The 18336-nt window shown below is 33.6% G+C and overlaps 1 protein-coding gene across 2 annotated transcripts in view; it reads left to right on the top strand.

The window, feature by feature from the left end:
* The window catches only part of RGS7 (regulator of G protein signaling 7), a 500747-nt gene that overhangs the window by 334891 nt on the left and 147520 nt on the right, over positions 1–18336 (top strand). For both annotated transcript variants that reach the window (XM_039883198.1, XM_039883197.1), the window contains exon 4: positions 10334–10384. In XM_039883198.1, coding sequence (XP_039739132.1) covers positions 10334–10384 — 51 coding nt within the window. The remainder of the gene's footprint in view (positions 1–10333; positions 10385–18336) is intronic.

The raw sequence follows: 18336 nt of genomic DNA, 5'->3' as shown, positions 1-18336 counted from the left end.
GTATGCCCTTTCTAGAAAAATGTCTGTCCAGGTTCTTTGGCCACTTTTTTTAATCAAGGTGTTTATTTTTTGCTATTGAGTTATATGAGTTCCTTATATTTTTTGAAATATAAGGTTTGCAAATATGTTTTTTGGATATACAGTTTGCGAATATGTTTTTTTTCCAACTCGTAGATTGTCTTTTTATTTTGTTGATTGTTTACTCTGCTGTACAAAAGCTTTTTAGTTTGAAATAGTTCCACTTGTTTATTTTTGCTTTCCTGAGCTTTTGGTGTTGTATCAAAGAGATTTATTGCCAAGGCCAATGTCAAGGAACTTTTCTCTTATATTTTCTTCCAGGAGTTTTATGGTTTTAACTCTTACGTTTAAGTCTTTAATCCTTTTTGAGTTGATTTTTGTGTATGATGTAAGATGGGATCTAATTTCATTCTTTGGCTTGTGACTATCCCGTTTCCCAGCAACATTTTTTGAAGAAACTATCTTTTCCCCATTGTGTATTCTTAGCACCCTCAAACAATGAAATGTGATTTAATTCTAAGAAGGAAATGAGCTATCAAGCCATAAAAAGACATGAAAGAAACTTAAATTCATATTACCAAACGAAAGAAGCTGATCTGAAAGGGCTATTTGCTGTATGATTGCAACTGTACGACATTCTGGAAAAGGCAAAACTATGGAGATAGTAAAAAGATCAGTGGTTGCCAGGGGTTGCAAGAGAGAGTGAGATACAAAAGTGGAGCACAGAGGATTTCGAAGGCAGTGAAACTACTTTGCATGGTACTATAATAGTGGATACATGTCATTATAAGTCTGCCCAAACTCATAGAATACACAAGAGTGAACCCTAATGTCAGCTAGGGACTCTGAGAGATAATGATGTGTCAGTGTTGGTTCGCCAATTGTAACAAATGCTCAGCATTGACAGAGCATGTTGATGATGGTAGAGGCTATGAATGTGAGTGGGCAGCGGGTATATGGGAAATCTCTGCACTTTCTGCTCAATATTATTATGCGAACCTAAAACCAGTCTAAAAAATAAAGTCTGTTAAGAAAAATTTAATTAATAAAATTACCTAAAACATAGTGTGAGTCACATGTACTTTTCAATTCTGAATATAGTAACTTTATTGACCATAGTAAAATAGAAGTAAATAAATATTAATATCATCTAAAACAGGACACAGGCACTTATTTATATAGTGCTATTCTTGTCAAAATGGAGAATTTCTAGTTTAAAAAGTATGGTTCAAAATTTACTTCATTTTTAATTGTATTTAAAAATCAGTATTAAATATGTATGATTATTTTGCAAGATATTCTTAATCCAAAGAAATCAAATGATTCTTGACTTTATAGCATTGAAAGTATAACATTTAATTAGGTAGCTGTGACAGTTAAAGAAGTCCAGTACTAACTCAAAATACAGGAAGACTCCAAGGTATTAAAGACTATTATATTCTGAGTTTCTCTTTGAGAAATTCAATTCAAATCCTGACAAGTATTTCTTGAGTCTCTACCAGGTGCTGTGATCTAGTCCTTGAAGTACAGTCTAGTGATACATGTATAGATAATATCTGTTCGACATTATAAGTTGTAACGGACGACAGGACATGATGCTATGAGATCCTAGGGAAGAATCTTTAATTCAATATGGGACAGGAGGTGAGGGAAGTTATAACTAAGAAAACTTTCAAGAGAAAGTGACACTTGGACTGTGTCTTAAATGGAGGAAGTTATTCCAAACAGAATAAATAGTACTTGTAAAAGTACGAAGTATGAAACATGATTCTATATATAATTAAAGAATGTTAAGTTGATGATTTTAAGTTATAAAACCTAGAAGAGAAAAGGATGAGATCTGAGGCCCAGGGACAGGAAAGAGGCAAACCATGAAAGGCCTCATACTGCTATGTAAGTCCTTTAGACCCTATCCAGGCACCAGTGAGAAGATCATTGAAAACTTTTCATTAGAGAAGAAACATAATTAAACATGCATTTTGGATGGTTCATTCTTGTTTTAGTTCTGGACATTTTCACTTAATGAATTCCTAAAAAAATTAAAAGCCAAGGTTTCTACCTTTCCATTTTAATGGAAACTCATATGAAATACCTAGCATATCTTACAACAAAAACTCAGTAAATGTTAATTTTCTCTTTCTTCCTATTGTGGCTGTAGACTGCACTAAAGGAAAATTTTATGTATCAGTCAATCAACATTTTCTTTATCTCATGTGTCCCTCATGGAGACGATTTGACAATTGGACATGGCCTATAATTTTAAAAAGATATGTTGAGAACAAATCTGCTAAATTTTTCTTTAGGCCTAGCAGCTAGCATATGGAACTGATTAATTAATTAATCAAGAATCATTTATTGTAGATAGTTTCAATATATTAGCTAACTGAAAATTCATAGTTATATTTGCACAATTTATGCATCACTAATTTCATTTTTTATGTGTCTAAAGAACTTCAGAATCAGGAAAAAGTGAGTGTAATTTTTTTTCTTTAAAGGAATTCTATATCGCCATCCTGACGAAGCACTGAAAACTTACTCTAACTTCATTTTCTACAGTGTTCTTTATCACAATAAAGGCTATATCGAAGAACCATTTTTTCACTTCATCTAATTCTGTAGCATTGCCCATACTTACCACCATTTCATACAAGAGACACAAGTGGTGTTTCTCAGAACATGATTTGGAAAAAAGCTCCTATGGTTAATCAATAATCATCTTGAGCTCTGGGAGAGGGTAAGAAACAATTCTTAAGGTCATCTTGATTTCCTTTTATCTCCTAACTTTGTCATCTTTTCTGCCTTGCTGTTTTTGCTGCCTATCTTTAAAGCTTCTCAGGCTTTGCAGCAGCACAAAATTCCTACTTTGTATCTAAAGAGAACTTTTCATGGTTTATGGAACTTATACATCTAAGTTTAAAAATCCAGATAAATCCCTATGATCTTGATTAAATAGTTGCTCAAAAACAGTTGAGAACCTCTACCCAATAACTTAATTTCATTGTGCTTTGCCAAAAGGTAGGGAAATATACTTTTATGCTTTCTATCTTTAGAACACACTAGTAATAACTGCAATAAATATTTGGGCTGTTGACCCTCTGATTTGCAGATCCAGGTGATGTTTACAAAGGGCAACATTTTCTGTGTTTCTGCTTTAGGGGCAAAGGCCATAGAACTCTGAAGAGCAAGAACCTGGAAAAAAAATGTAATCGACAAGATAATTTGCTTTTTGCCATCACAGCTACAAATGCCTTTAAATGTCATCTTTTCTACATTTTTAAAATGTCATAGACTAAGGTTTAAAATGTGTCTCAAATTTAAGAAAAGGAATAATCTCTGTTTTGATTATTACTCTCGTGTTGGTCTCTGGATTTCAGAGGAATTATTAGCTATGAAAGACTGGAAGAAGTGCTTTAACATTAGAAGTTTGATCCAGTTCCAAACTGTGATCAGAAGGTAATTTTAATGCTATGGCAACTAGATAATCTTTTCTAAATATAGTTGATACATAAAAATCTAGACATAACAGTATTCAATTGGATATCAGTTATTCACTTTAGAAAACATTTTTTTTACTTTAAAAAATACACACTCATAAATACACACAATTCCATATATACTATGGGATTCTTTTGAATTCTTTTAGTGCACATAAAATGTAGCTTTATTCACAAAAATATGGATTTACACTCTGCCTTTTGGAAATATAATTTCATAGAACAAAACACATAACAAAGCAAACCACCATGCTTATTTCATTAGAAATTTGACAAGTTTTTGAACTTCATCTCCCCTCTCTCTTCTGCTTTTTTTTAAGTAAAAAAGGTAAAAGCTGAAGAACTTGAAGGAAGCTGTAGTTTACATCTATTGTTTACTTGCCAAGCACCCATTTTTTTTTCTAGAAACTGTTTCCATCTATCCCTCCCACCAGCACAGCTATGTTTATGCACTCTGATCCCACCTTTCTTGTCATAGTTGATTGAAACAGGAATGGATACCTTCCCCAAGCTGAGACCATCAGAAATTAGGAATTGTGACTACAGGATTTTAGCCTCTTACTTCCTGCTGCCTTCAATGGAGGAGATGTAAGCCTAGGAGCCATGAGCCTCATGACCCACTTTGTAGATGGGAAACAACAAAGGCTATTTTTTAGAGAAATGTGTTTATAAAGGAACCAAGGTGAGAGCAGGGGAATATTTCTGATATCATCAGAGTCTTGCTTCCATTTGTCCTTGAAGCCCAAATGTGTCTCCTTCCTTTGGTTCAAGATGTCTTTTAGTAAATTTCTTCATTTAATCGTTGATTTTTATACTTCCATCTAAGATTGCTCACTATAATAATAAAAAAAAGCCCTAATAAAATAACTCATTTTTTGTTATTAATGTATTAATCTTAGGTATTAGCAATTTCCTTACTTAAAAATGTCAATGGAGGTTCCTCAAAAAATTAAAAATAGAACTACCATAAGATCCAGCAATTCCACTTTTGGGTATTTATACAAAGAGAATGAAAACACTAATTTGAAAAAGATATCTGAACCCCCATGTTTATTGTAGCATTATTTACAATAACCAAGACATGGAAACAACCTACATGTCCATCAATGGATGAATGAATAAAGATGTGGTACAAATATAATGGAATATAATTCAATCTTAAAAAATAAGTAAATCTTGCCACTTGTGACAACATGGATAGAACTTGAGGACGTTATGCTAAGGGAATAAGTCAGAGAAAGACAAATATTGTATAATCTCACTTATATGTGGAATCTTAAAAAAAAAAAAAAAATCTGAACTCATAGATTCAGAGAACAGATAGGTGGTCGCCAGAGCAGGGTTGAAGAGCAGGAAGGTGAAATGGATAAATGTAGTCAAAATGTACAGACTTCTAGTTATAAAATAAATAAGTCTTAATGTACAGCATTAATAAATAAGGGTATAATGTACAGTAAAATAAATAAGGGTATAATGTACAGCACAATGACAAATATACGAAACTCTATTGCATATTTGAAAGTTGATAGGGGAGTAGATCTTAAAAGTTCTTATAAGAAAAAAAAACTTTGTAACTATATGGTAATGAGTGTTAACTGGACTTCTTGTAATAATCATTTTGCAGTTTATACAAATATTGAATTATTATGCTGTAGTCCTTCCTGAAATTAACATAATGTTATATGTCAATTTTATGTTAACAAAAAAAAAAGAAGGAAAAAAAAGGTCAGTGTCCTTCAGTCACAGCCCACCAGGAATACACCTGTGATCTAACAAGTCGAGTATCTCAGTAATGAAGTGTTGAAAATAATATAAATGGCATTTGAACTTTGAATACCTCATCGAAAACATCCTCAGGCCTGACAAGGGTTGTGCAATTGCATTTAAAATGAGACAGAATGCATCAACAGCAGTAATCATCAGAAACAAAACATTTTCTTAGATATTAGCGATAACTTATTTTAAAGATTAAGAAAAATTTAATTAATTCTTTCAGCTTCACAAAAGGGTAATATGCTAGCTTACCCTTTATTTTTCAAATCTAATAGAAATTTGTTAGATTTTAAAATTAAACTGAATTGAAATTATTTTTGTATGAAGAATTTCAAAAATTGTGACAATTAGAGATACATTAGGATGTCATAAAATGCTGGATGGGACTTACTGTTGCAGCTGCTTTTTCAGTGTTTTGGGTCCTTTGTGCATAAAATATATGTCTATAAATATTGAGCATACCTTCAAGAAATATTTAATGGTGATCTGTGTTGTAGCACTTGGAAGAACATGGGGGGTGCGATGAGTAATACATTGTTTCTTCTGTGAAGGGAATCACAAAACAATGACTCTGTTTCACTCCACGTTCTTTCCTTCTTATCCCTAAAATTGCAGGTCTATAGCCAGACTTCCATAGAAACTCAATAAATGTTCATAATTACTACTTAATGATGATGATGACAAACATTTAGTGTGCCTATTTTAAGAAACTAAGAATAGTGTTGGAAAAATATTATCCAGATATATAGATAGAATGTCTTATATTTAGCTAGAGATCTTGAGAAAGTTATTTCCCCAGAACCATGGATTATTTATGATATTCATCAAATAAGGTATTTGGTTCTGAAGGTTCAGCAAAGGGATTTGGGTAGTACAAAGAGTTTATTCATTTTTCTGAAAGAAATATATTGTACAGGTTAATATCTTGCCTCAGGAATGTTTAGGCCTCATCCATTGTGATTAGAAAGTAAAGTTTTTATTAATGACTTTAACAGAAATTACAAAAATAGTTTATTTTTTAAGGATTCAAATCAAAATTGTAACATTTAGTTGCTTACAAAGTCTTCATATGTCATATTTATAAAAATTTCATAGGTTTTTGTGTGTGTGTCTGTGTGCGTGTCTGTGTGAATCTCAATTTCAGGTTCAGTGTGTGGATAGCTGTAGTTGACACTCGTAGCTAAGGGTGTGCTGTAATCTGCAGAGGGGTCATGGACAGCAATGGTGGTAATACAGGCTCAGAACAGGGGCAGACTTGGGGAAGCCCTTTTACTACTCCTTTACTACTCATCCATAACACAGATGAGGAAATAATATCAATGTCTAAATGTCTTCAATTTACTTGCTTTAATTATAGATGGAGTAGTGAAGTGACAGCCTTAGAAGATAGAAATAATCATAGTGAGGGGAGATTACAGTACCTGAAAATTACATGCAGTCAAACATTTGTGTGGCAGATGCCATCCAGGCACTAGTCTGTGTGTTCGGAATCCAAAGAGAAATAAAACACATCCTTGCCTTCAAGGAACTCATGATGCAAAGGAGAAAATAGACAAAAATTAAGATAAGTGTATCAAATGATGAGGATATTAAAAGAACATAGAGGAGAAACATTTTACCTGGTAAGGTGGGGTGAGGGTGAGCAGACTAGACTTTCTGGAGTAATGTATGAGCGGAACTTTATGGAGTCATTTGGGATTAGCCAGTGGAAAAAGACTGGGTAGTATTAGCAAAGTCGTGGAAGCAAGAAAGAATATGGCAGGTGGAGAACTGTGGGCAGTGTGTCAAGAATAATTTTGCTGTTGTTTTGCTTTTCAAATTTCAAATCATAGACTACTGAGATTATACAATAATAAAACCTATACTGCTCCTGCTAAGTAGAGGGAACACATAATTTTATAACTCTAAACGTGTTATATGCCTCCAAGAATTCAAAGCAAGAGTATGGGCACTGATCAGGGCTGAGCTTTCCAGAGGCTGCAGCGCAGAGGTTTTCTTAGGATATAAGACATTGTTGCATCTCTTGATTAGTTTTACATTGTAGCTAATCAATGGCTCCTTGAAAATTTGTTTAAAACAAAACAGAAAAGAATAAAAATAAAATCCTGCATGTTACTCTGAGGTCCTCAGAATTAAGATGAATGAAACTCTAAAATATTCTAGATATATACATTTGTACATGAAAATTTTTAGCATATCTGCCCATTTATTCATTAAACATAAGGCTGAGAAATTGCTAGAAAGGTACTATTTCTTTCTTTACCCCTCCTAACTATAATGCTCTCTTTTAAATTTGAATCAGTTCTCAATATGATTATGATAGCACATTTCTCTTTCTATCTTATGGTTCTAATAAGATGCTGGAATTTTTTTCTCTCCATCTTTACCTCTCTCCACTGGGAGTAAAGATCTTTCTGTCATAGATGCAGAGTAGATGAAAATGGTGAGTCTGGGTACACATTTAACAATAAAATAGTAACTCGTAATGTTCCAACTTAAAACCATAAATATATTGGAATGATTAAACAACAATAAAATCATTGCAGCATCTGCTAAGTGATATTGACAAGTGGTCAAGTTGACTCTTCCAGAGCTTAACTAGGAATGCGACCATGACAGAAATACCCAAAACTAGGCCAGAAAGAAAAATCTTCTTTAATTAAATGTAATTTCAAATTATGCTTCTCTGTATTTATTTCTGCTCAGGGAGAAAAAAAAGAAAAACATAGAAGGGAACTTTTTAAAAAACTTTTTCCAAAAGCATTTTTAAAATAATTTTTCACACTATGAAAATATTATAGTTCTGGAACCAATGTTTGGTTCTCTTCAAAAGAATGAGAATTTTCCAGTGGCTGCTCACATATATCCCCCAAATAGATGTTCAGATGTGAGAAATGAGCAGAGTGCCTGGATATTGCATAAGATTTGAGTAACTGAGATTCTATACTGGTCAAGTATCACTACATACATATTTGGAAAACTTAGTTCCCTTCTCTTTTTTCAAGTGAAGTCCATGCCTCAAAATGACTTAGGCTATAAGGCTGAATACAACACTTTCAATGCCTGTGCTCTCCTGAGTGCTTTCTCGCCCGCCCTCCCTTCCTTCCCTTCCTTCCTTCCTTCCTTCCTTCCTTCCTTTCTTTCCTTCCTTCCTTCCTTCCTTCCTTCCTTCCTTCCTTCCTTCCTTCCTTCTTTCCTTCAGAGCTCCCTTTAAGATCTTGGTAAATCTATCATCTCAAAATGCATTTAAATCAATGGTGGCTGTAAAAGGACCAGTTACAAAAGAATACAAGTTAGAGTCAACACTTGAAGTTATTTTTAAATGCATGCATATTGAAATCAATGTTGGGTACGGATATATTCATAACTTTTAGGACATAATTGCCAAGTTTGATAATCAAATGTATTTTGAAATTAGTTTTGAACTATTTTGCATCGATAACTAGAATTATTTAGCCATTGTTAATGCAACTCATTTGCTAGATCTCAGGTGCGCAGGCTGCACTTTGGCCAGTCTTCAAGAAAGGTAAAAGTGGAACCTCAGTTCACATGAAATGTCATTCATGCAGCCCTGATGCAGTCTACTATGTATGCATAACTATTTTCATACATGTTTTTGTCAATTTGTGTAGAAATGAGAAAGCTAAATCTAATAGAAATGAGCGTCCAAGATATATCAACTCCTTTTCCTTTAACTCCCATTTATACTCATATTTTCACCATTCAGTTCATCCACGGTGCTGCTGAACTGAACACCTTGAGTTCTCCTTTAATTCTCCTGCTTACCAAAGTCCTGAAACAAGTCTCAAATTTTGCTTTAACTCACTTATACACTGACTAGTTCAGAACCTCACGCTTTCAGTCCTGGCTCACAGCCAGCAAGAACATCAGACACCCTGCTTTTTTCTCTTCTGACCTCAAGCATGCCACACACGTTACTGGTCAAATTCCTTAAATTTGCTTTGATAATGTCACCTTCTGCTCAAAAATAGTTGCATGTCTCTTACTCTGCCTAATTTATATACATGAACTTCCAAATTCTTTAGCCTGAAATTTAAGACCTGCTGAATACAGTATGAACACTTTTGTTAGTTGCAATGTCATATTATTTCCAGCGCCTACTATATAGAAAGTGTGCTTTTAAGTGGTTTTTATTGAATGTTCTCCACTTTTTAACTTTGACATATGTCCCTTCGGCAACTAAGTTTCTGTCTTGTGCATATATCAAAATCTACCTCGAACACTACATTTTATGTAGAGTCTCCCTCATTTCTTCTCTGTGAAATGAAAAACAAATTCACACGTGTATTTTTCTTTATCACACATTATTAAGCTTCTAGCATGCTCCAAACAGACAAAGATCAATACAATGCCCTGCTTCAAGGTGCTCACTTTAGGGCTTGTGTGATCAACACTACCACACAAAACCGCGCAGGTTCCAGTGAAGTCCCACGAAGCGTGTTGCAAACTCAGTGGACAAAGGCGAGAGTCAAGGAAAGTTCAATTGTGTAGATGGATCTTAATGGAAATGGAAATAATAGAAAGACATTTCAGTCAAAGAGAAAGGTTCCATAAAGGCACAGAGGCTTGAAACATGCAGGAGTGTTCAAAAACTGACAACAAATTTAGCTTGGCTTAAGAATAGGTAGAAAATGGGATGAGCACTCCCAGAAATGAGAGAGGGACCATCTTATAAAGTATTAGTTATGCCACACTCAGAATTGTGCTTGAAATAAGTGAACATTCAATAAACATTTATTCCATTAACAAATGAATGAATCACTTTATCCACTACTGGTATATAAAATCTTCATATTTAACTATTTCATATTTAATAATTTACTAGTTTGTACTTTGGCTCATTGAAGAAAACCTGTGCATTCACACTCTGTTTCCAATACTCCACATGTGGCTGATCTTTAATCTGTTACTATAATGATTAAAAACATTCCTATTAGTATGAGGGCCAAAAGTTGAGCGTTCTTAAAGTTAACATGTACAAACAAATGCTCACATATATTTGTGTTTTTCTTTTTTCTTTTTTCTAGGGTCAGACATTGTTCAATGGTTAATAAAGAACTTAACTATAGAAGATCCAGGTAAATAAATCATTTTCCCACTGATGGAATTATTTTCTTTGCAGTTTTAAGAAATTTGTCTACTCAGAGCTAATATGACAACCAAACAAACCTGAAAAATTATAATTATACTTAACTATGCTTTTAGCATTTATACAAATTTTATGATTGTCAACATATATTTATCTAAAATTGACTTAGTGTATATTTATAATTTTTCACATATTTAATGTTGATTCAGGTGATTGATGATTGTTAGAATGGATGAGCTGTGAGCATGTTCATAAATAATTGTACATATAATTCATAGCAAGTGATTATGAAGTAATGAAATTTCCTTTCATAAAACCCAAAGGAAATCTCATTAATTTACAATTTTGCCTTAACTCCATTTTGCATGAGGTTTGAAAACAATGTTATTTGTAATTCTGATTTTCCATCATGCCTATATGATTTTTTTAATACTCATCTAGTCATGGATCCTTTCACTGTGGTGGACATCACATCTATTCTGCCAGTATGAGGCTAATTTGCAGAGTTTAAGAACAGTATTCCATTGCCCAGAACAAATTCCTACATATGTGAAGTATTTAAAGATTTTTTAAAAATATCTTGTAAGAACCCTTGCATGTGGCAAGCAATTCACATCACTAAAATGAAAATAAGATGTATTGTGTTTAGAGAAGATGCTGAGAAAAAAAAAAAAACTGGGATACAGTACTAGAATGACATGGCAGAGGAAGATAACAATACACTGATTGCATGACACACCTTCCCTGCCCCTGATGATCACCACCTTAGAATGGTTTTGAAATAATAGTACATGGATATGCAAAGTTTTTATTTTTCTTCATTTTAAGTTAACTCGGTAAAGCTATACTATCATAAAATGTAGCTGCAGTTCTATATGTAAATGCTTATATACATCTCCTGATCCTGTGGTACGTGAGCTTCTAAAATACTTATCCTAGCAGGTTAAAAGAGATTAAAATAAATAAGATGAAGCAGCTATTGCTAGCATCATATTATTATGAAGTGAAAAGAGGAGATAATTATTGAGAAAGGAAGCCACATTCTTACCAAGTTTACAATTTAGCCTCACTTTAGTGGCATGGCTGACTTTGTAAACTGTAGCATCAAACGAAAGACTGCAGTGCAAGAAAAAAGATTGGCACAGTCATTGACAACCAGGAAACTACTGATTCGTGAAGAGTAGTATTGCAGAAAGAGTGAAATGAATTCAAAAGAGCATTTTTTGTAAGTTAAGAATAAAAGTATACTTCAGTGACAGTATGAGCAGCAGGGAAAATATACAGATATAATAAGCTAGTAAGAAATAATTATCGTTTATAATTTATGCATGATATTATAGTTATAATGTGTATAAAACTGATTTTGTTTGCTTGCTTAACAGTTTAAGAATCTTTGAAAGCTGCATTTAAATATATATGAAAGGATAAAATCAATAATATTCAAGAGGGACCACATATATTCTTCAGTCATATTTATGACAGGCTGAAAAATTTGGTTTTGGTTGGTTGGTTGGATTTTTTTAATGAACTAATTCACCATCTACAGACTGAAAGGCTCTGTGCTAGATTTTAAGATGAGTAAGAAGCATTGATGATTGTTCTAGAGCTATAACAGATTTTGCACACAGTAAATGAATCAACCTGGCAGCATGATTCTAATTATGTGGGGTCAAGAACATAAATGATGTCATGAAAGTTACTTTGATGGCTTGCATGTGAGAAATTTATCATACTCTTTTGGAATTGCTCATAAAGAGAAACTAAATAGTTATTATAATGCCAGTCTACTTTTAACCTTATAAATTCTCTGAAAATATTTAAAAATAAGAGAGAAATCCATGCCAGACTTCTCTCTTGTATTCTATCTGATGGTCAGATAGTTGTTTGAAGACCTCTGGGATTATTCAAAGCTCTAGATATTAACAATTTGTTGAAAGAAGATTTTGTGGCAAGTTGGAAGAAGCGACTAATGCCTGAGTACAGGAGTAGGTTATGATGGCCAATCTGGAGACAGGGAGAGGCTGGCATGATATTCGGGGTCTTATCCAAGACCAGTGAGTCCATATTACTTGCATGCTTGATGTTCAATATTTCATTAATGAATACTTAGTAGATTTTCATTTCTATTACAGCAATTCAGTGCACATTTGGCTGAATATTTTTTAGAGATTTTGATACTATTAGACAATTGGTCATATTGTATTATTTATTTAAAATGAAGCTATATTTGAAGCTTTAATCCAAATTTAGAATTATTTTTAGTTATGTTTACATACACATAAATATATTTACATATGCATATAACACACACAAGATTAATCAAAAATTTTTGTTTATTTCTACCTCTTGAGTCTATTTTCACAATTTATATTTTCTTGGAAAAAGTCATTTCTTCATTGGATTATTCATACTTTCATTCGTTTAACACATTTTCTGGATCCTTGCTGTGGGACAGGCACTGAGAATACAGAATGAACACGCCCTCTTTGAATGACTCGCTTGTCTTCGGCTTCCAGAGTATGATCACCATCAAGGGTTTCCTTTTTCGCTGCCCGCATGGTTTGGCCTCAGTCTTCCGTGATGGCTCTCTGTTCCCCAGCTACTCTTTAAATGTCGGAATGTCCAGAGTTCTGTCCTAGGTACCTTTCTTTTCTCCATATATACACTACTGCTAAGTGACATATGCTGAGGACTCCTAAATGTAGAGCTTTCATGCTGACTTCTCCATGGTGCTCCATACTCATCTGTCTGATGCCTATGGGTCAAACTCGACATGACTAAAATCAAACCTGATTTACCCCTTCACAAACCTGCTCCTTCTTGTCTTCCTCAGATCATTTATAGGGTTGAGTCTTCTATCCAAAAACATGCTCTTTCCATTTATTCGAGTTTACTTTGTGGTCTTCTAAAGTTTCTTCATATAGATTTTGCATATTCCTAGTTTTTTATCTTGTGTTACTATGTGAGTTTTCCTTTCTAGTATATCTAATTGTTAAGTGTACATATGCAAATTATTAATTTATATATGCTAATTTTATATATCACTACTTTACTAAATTTTATGTTTGTTAGTATTTTTAACTAATATATTGTAAAGCTAGAATACTTCTTCCAGCAGTTTATCAGGATACTGTGTTGTCATTAAATTTCTGAGCCCTTGCACATCTGACAGTAACTCTTGTTTCCTGTGTGTATGTTGACAACTTGGCTAAATATAACAATAGATGAGATAAACTTTCCTCATTAAAACACTATAGATACTAAGTCATTGCTTTCATGCACTTAATATACAGGCATATATACATACATTTTTTATATATATAATTTTTCATATACATGTTTTGCCCCTGCCTAGATTTCTAGAATGTCTTCCCTCTCTTTGAAAGTCAAAATATAGGTACACAATTGCTCGGGGCATATATTTTTCATTTTTGAGGGTGTATTTGTATTATCTATTGAATCTTTTCAATCTGTCGATTCAGGTTTTCTTAAGATGAAAAAAATTTACTGCTCTATTACTTAAGCTTCATTTTCTAAAATGGATATAATAATTGTACCTACTACTTAGTGCTTTCCTGAAAATTAAAGAATTTTTATATATATAGCAGTTATTACTGTACCTATTATGTAATAATTGCTCAGAAAATATAAATAATTACAGTTTTTAAATTCATTTTTGTTTATCTAATTATTTTCCTGTTTACTTGTTCTGGTTTATTCTTTTGAAATGACATTTAGTAGTATGTTTTATTTCACTCTACACCCCAATTATTATTTTATTTTTTTCTCCTTTGCTTAGCTTTTTTCCTTCCTTCTCCATCTAGGTAAGCTTATTAAGTTTGTACATTAGATTATCTATTCTAATTCAAGTCCTTTCTGCTGATAATAGAGAATAAATCTATCATTGAATTTTTAATTATCATTTTTTTTTATTTTTCCAGTTCTCTATTTTCTTATTTTTCTAGTTCTCTATATCTGCCCTACCCAAGTTCTTTTTTAATCATAGCATGTTGTCTTATAAGTCATCTTCCATTTCTTTTTTTATTACATCAATGTCATTCATTTGTAATATTTTAATTATACATAAAATATACTTCATATCATTTTGTGTCTTAGGAATGTTTGTGGGCTTGTTTTGTTTTCCCATGTGTTCTTGCCAAACGTGAAGGATTCTACATAGGACTAATATTTGGTTAGTGACAGAGTGATCGGGTATCGGGTTGTGCTTAGACAATACCATAGTTTCTCTTTCGTGCAGCTGGAGCTATACAGTTCTAGTAAAATTAACTTGCATTCTTAGGTTAGTTTCTTTCTTTCTTTTTCTGTTTCTTTTCTTTTCTTTTCTTTTCTTTCTTTTTCTTTTTTCTTTTTTTTTTTTTTTTTTTTTTTTTTTTTGACAGACTGAGTATGTTGGAGAATGAGCAGGAACCATGAGCAATCCCAGCCTCAGGACTTATCATGATGTCGTACTGTCTCTGAGTGCGATGAACCCATTTCCCTGGGCCACGTCCACCCTATATTCTGCTTTTTCAATTTCCCAGCTGCATGCAAGCTGTGGCCATTCCAGACTTCTGTGTTGTTTGTTCTTGACAGTGGTAGAGAGAAGCTGTCCATACTTGTAGTTCTACTGTTGGTGTAGCCCCACCTTACCTGCTTTGGTGTGCTATTGATTTACTTCAATGCACAGGATCCAAACTGGTGTGTTCCCTTTTCTTCCATGTTCTTCTGACCTTCCACCACAGACTTGGGGGTTTTAAGAAGATTTCTGGAGTCTTATCTGCTGAGTCCTAAGGTGTTTTCTCAGGAGGGTATTATCATACAGTCCGATATATAGTATATTGTTCAACTTTGGGGGCATGTGATTTGTTACGCTTCCCTAATTTTGAATGCTGATGTACATTTCTGTTTGTGTGATTTTTGGAAGGACAGTTGTTAGTGGTTCACTCAGCAGCTTCTATGTTGTTTCTTGTTCCCATGGATAGTATCTCTTCTTGTATATTAACACTTTGCTTTAACCAGACTCAGTTTGGGGACATTGCATGTGATCCTGCCTCAAACTGGAAAAGTGTGCTATGATTCCTCAGACTCTATGCTGTTTTTATTTTTTACTCTTAGTTCCATAGGAGTAATTCTGCTTCTTTTCACCATTCTGAAGTATGGGATTTTTTGAGACTGTCCAAGGCCCTTTCTGCCTGGACATACCACAGAGTACTTGCACTATGATCCATCTAGATCTCCAGGTCTTTATTTGGGAAACAAGGAACAGGTAATCTCCACTCTTGAAGGTAATACCTTCTGCTTCTTTTTCTCATTGCTTGAAAGAATATTTTATCAAATCAATTAGCTTTTTCTGTGTAATAAACCACCCTCAAAAGTTAGTGGCCTAAAATAAACAATAATCTTATTTAGCTCACGATTCTGTGAATCAACTGGCCACTTCTGGCTTTGGCCTGCTTAGCTGATTCCTGCTGGGCTCTCTGATGGACTGTAGCTAGTTGATGTGTAAACGGTCTGAATTTTTGTCATATTTGGTACTTGGTGGGCTGTCAGTTAGGTACATCTCATTCTCTCATCCTTCTGCCCACTAGCACTGGCTTCTCACCATGGTATGTTTAGGGTTCCAAGCAGAGCACAAGCTTCTGCTTGTGTCACATTTACTATTAATTCATCTGCCAAGGCAAGTACCTTAGATAGTCACCCTAGACAGGGAGGGACTGTCTAAGACCATGGGTACAGAGGGGTGAGAATAAATTAGGGCTATTACTGCAACAATCTTTTATACATATATACTTCCTCTGCCTGTCAAATCTTTCCTTCTGTAATATATCTTACGATCGTTTAGTTTGGGTTTGTAAAATTCATCCTCCAGAATCTGTTTACTTTTTCTTAGTAAGTGTGCTTTATGTCTAATACCATGCCATATTAATTAGGAATGATATATTGGGCAAATCTGAAAGCTTTAATAAAGTTTGCATTCTTCATGAAATGATTGACAGACATCAATAAGTTCTTGACACCACCCTGTTCAACTGTAATACTTACTGTCTCTCACTGGAATGGTCACACTTGCCAAGCTCTTGAAGTGACACTGACCAAGGTGAGAGGTACCTTAACACTGTCAGCCTTATTAGTAGCTACGATTTGATGATTCTCAATATGATGCCCGAATAACAAAGAATGTTATGTATTTCTGTGTTCCCTGAGTGGCACGCTGCTTGTTCCAGCTTTCTCCTTCTCTCCATCAGCCCATGCTTCTTGAGATCTCAGTGTTCCTTGAGAGGTATCCTGGCATTGAAGATGGATCATGGGCTTTGCAGACAGACTTGAGCTCAAATCCTGATCCAATTACTTACTGACTATGGGACATTGGGCAAGTTACTTGATTTCTCTTCTTTTTTTTTCCTTCATCAGTAAAATGCTTTTAATACTGTGTTTTGTGAAGCTTAAGTGAGTTACCATGCAAGTGTGCCAAAATCTTGATTTTATTTTCTATTAGGCCAGATTCTTTTCAATCTCTGAACATTTGCAAGCACATTTAACTAAAGAGAATCCTTTAAAATTGCATGCTATATTTTAAATATTGGCATTTAAATCCAACCTATTTCATGATCTTCTCTTTATAATTCAGCTCCCACTGGCTTTTCTTTACCATGAATAGTTACCAAGAATACTTACATTTGATAATACTCAATTTGTTGCTTAATTTTTTTATATCTTTTTTTTCTTTTTTATTTCACATGTGTTGGTCTTATTGCTTGAGTTGAATGTAAACAACATAATGGCAGAGGACACACATCCTCTCCAACTAATGACAGAAATGCCAAGATCAATCAGTTTTCAATAATTACTTGATTTTTTACTAATAAGAATATACTGAAGTGACAAGTTATTCAATATGAACTTTCCTAAATAGATGTGAAAAAGTGAGAAAAAAAGAAACTTTAAATGAATTATTCTTCATAAAAACAAAATTCAGTGTAAAAGAAATGGTTTAAAATGCAAATAGCAGAATAAGAGTAGGGATAAATATGAGTTCATCCAGGATAAAAAATTAATTTTGAATAGTTGCAAAAATTTCTTCTTCTAGAAGTATTATTTGTTGTAAAAATACCTGTGAAAATTGAGAATCAGACAAGTCAACCAGATGTTTTGTTTACGCATCATCAAAGTGGTTTGAATATCTTAATTGTCATTGAATTAATTAAATTAATCCGTTATGCTCACTATTATACAGAGTCTGTCATCTGCCTCCCAATCCTGCTACAAGTCATATGGAGAAAGTGACCTAAATTCTATTGACAGGTACAAATGGCTACAAATGGCCTTTGTATTCCATGGCTTTGGCTAGCCTGCCAGTGAAATCACAGCCTGAGGAACTCGGAGATATATCAGAATTGAGATAGTATAGAATGTCTTGTTATCCTTGATAATGTTTTTTACTCACAAGGCATTTTATGCTTTTCCAAGTCATTTTAAAATATATTATTTCATTTGATTATCATAACAATATCTTGAGTAGCCAGGCAGAGATTTCATTCATTTAACATGAAGTGTCAACTGAGAAAACACAAATACTGAGTCACAACAAAACTTGATTAATGAATTAAAACCTTGTGTGCCCATTCTTTTAACACAACTCTTTCAGATCTAGAATCTGCTTTTCCATAAAGGATTGTCAGTCATGAGAGGAGCCTGCACCCACTGACCAGATGATCCATTATGTAATGTCTTTTGGAATAACGTAATTGATTTTCTTGAATTTGGTGTTATATTTACCTACTGCGTCCTGGGCAGATTCTTTGTTAGTGCTGTTTTCTACGTGTTTCAATGCATATGTATTACAGGTAAAATAAAAAGAGATGTTTTTTATGCTCTTCAAGTTATTTCAGACAACAATTTTACTTGGGTGGAAGGAGGATAGAAGCATTTAAAACGCTCTTG

This window comes from Pteropus medius, unplaced genomic scaffold (genome assembly GCF_902729225.1).
Source record: "Pteropus medius unplaced genomic scaffold, Ma_sr-lr_union100, whole genome shotgun sequence".
NCBI classification, from domain to species: domain Eukaryota; kingdom Metazoa; phylum Chordata; class Mammalia; order Chiroptera; family Pteropodidae; genus Pteropus; species Pteropus medius.
The sequence above is the reverse complement of the archived record's forward strand: the minus strand, read 5'-3'. Positions and strand labels throughout refer to the sequence as shown.